Here is a 2,062-nt window from a genome sequence, read left to right on the forward strand (position 1 = left end):
AGGCCCAGAGTCACCGAAGATGCGCACTAGGCGGCCATATCTCGCCTGTGAAGTAAGTCAGGTCGGACTGTAGCGTTGTACACTACCTTTGGCAATTAATATAGTCTTGTCGGTGCCACGAATGACGGGTGTTGTTAGACGCTTCCCTGACCTCTTTTTCCGGGAAGTGGTTTCGTCCTTCGGTAGTCTACTGTAACTTATGTGGTCACACAAATAAACGAATGTACATACCACATTGATCGGTTCCCCTGCAAGCATGAGGTTTGTATTTGATCCCACCCAATCTTGCAGTCATTTAAAATGGTTGGCATTTCGGGAGTTTTATCTAGTAAGTACAAAATTATTGACGTACTCTGTGTCGGCGAGCGGACACCTCGAGGTCAGGCAGTTAAAGAGGACTCAAACAGCATTTATGATCACGAAGTTAAAGGGGGACGTCGGAAGAGTGCTCCGTTTCCTGGTACCACTGGATAAACAGCGTCACCAGGCTCAGCTAGGCAGCTCCGGACGGCACGGCCTTAACAGACTTCACACCTACACGAACAGGCGGTCGTGGCAACACGGATTCCCAAAACGGAACAAAAACGAATCGTCGCTTTTTGATCCCTTCGTTTCCGTCGATCACTTTCAATCGCGTGTCGTGGTATGGCTGTATGTTGCCCAGTATTCTATGTACGACGTACTGAGCCGGGACAGACTGCTCAAAGTTTCGCATTCTCGACATTTGCCTGTCAATTTGGCTTTCGGAGGAGACTCAATTGGATGTATTGGTTTTGCTATTCTTGAAGTAGAGCATAAGATGGACGGAAACTCGGGGACTGATGAGCCTCAGTGAGTGCGAAACCTGTGGTGAGTTGTCGAAGAGTTTTCAGCAGCCTTATGAGTAGTTTCCTTTATCGCAACTATGTTGTGGCAGTAAACGAAGTTGAACTATCGGCGCTAAATTATCGTAGTACTAGCAGCGGTTGGAACTAAAGGTGAAACGATTCGGGTTTTTTTAGACAGTCCGAATAAGCAGCCCAAGGGATTACAAAGCCAAAATGACGGTTACAATAACAATGTGGACTGCAGTGTGTGTGGTTACCGATGAATCCTCGTTTAAAGAAAAAATCGCCGCGATTGTTCGTCGATTGTACACCCTTAGGGAGCTTCATGAGGCTAAAATGCGGAATTCCATTTCGCTTTTTTCAGCAACCTTCAATACTTCGACTTTATTTTATCATTTCATAATAATCATTGGCAATAGTCGGAGAATCAAAAAGTCAGTTTCACGACAGGTTGCATAGCATAGCCGGTCGAGCTGAAGATAGATAATTGGAAAGGTGCCATTCCCAACTATTCACGAGATTTTATACCTAAGAGGAATCCGTCCATTTTTCGACATTCAGTGTCCTCTGAATGAATCTTATATTCTTCAGAAAGGAAGGCTTTTCCTATAACAATGAAGGGCGTTTCTGGAAGGCATCACTGTTTCGTGTTTCAGTGTGTGAGTGATGCGGAAGAGCATTGTCAAGCAACTGGCATTTCCTCGCTGCTCATCAGATTCGTGGAACTGCATGTGAGAAAAGCCCAAGGCCTGCAGAATGCTAAGCCCTATTGTTAGGTGAAACTGGCTATTCAGCTTTGCAATCTGGTTCACGAGAGGCACTGTAATAGTCAGAGGTGCACCGTATTTTTTGAACACCTTAAACAAATTTTTCAGTCATGGATTTGAATACTCATTTGAAAATTAAGCTGGGGTTTGCAAAAGACTTAACTGAATCTCTAGTCTGTTCCTGAATCGAATGGGCTGCGCAAAGACTGTATCGATTCCTCCAGTGAATTAGCGACGATATCTCGATTTCGTACCAACTGAAACATGAGGCGAGATTTGTGCAGCACATCTAGTAGCACACTGTCCTTAAGGTCGGCTTAGTATCTAGTTGTCAATGTCAAGATTTTGTTACTTATCCGTCTTCACTTGCAATTTCGTATTAGCTCATCCAATGTCGAGTGTCTGCTTTGACGGAAAGGCGGACCACTCAGCGACTTTGCTTTAAATGCGCCTAAGTGCGTTATTCGA

General features: G+C 44.8%; 1 protein-coding gene across 1 annotated transcript in view; it reads left to right on the top strand.

Moving 5' to 3' along the window:
- Positions 1 to 412: 412 nt before the first annotated feature.
- The window catches only part of T265_02544 (hypothetical protein), a gene marked incomplete at both ends in the record, with an annotated part of 7,612 nt that continues 5,962 nt past the window's right edge, over positions 413 to 2,062 (top strand). Inside the window, one exon of the mRNA XM_009166807.1 lies at positions 413 to 831. Within this exon, the coding sequence (XP_009165071.1) occupies positions 413 to 831 (419 nt within the window). The remainder of the gene's footprint in view (positions 832 to 2,062) is intronic.

The sequence above is a fragment of the Opisthorchis viverrini genome, assembly GCF_000715545.1.
Source record: "Opisthorchis viverrini unplaced genomic scaffold opera_v5_32, whole genome shotgun sequence".
Taxonomy (NCBI): domain Eukaryota; kingdom Metazoa; phylum Platyhelminthes; class Trematoda; order Opisthorchiida; family Opisthorchiidae; genus Opisthorchis; species Opisthorchis viverrini.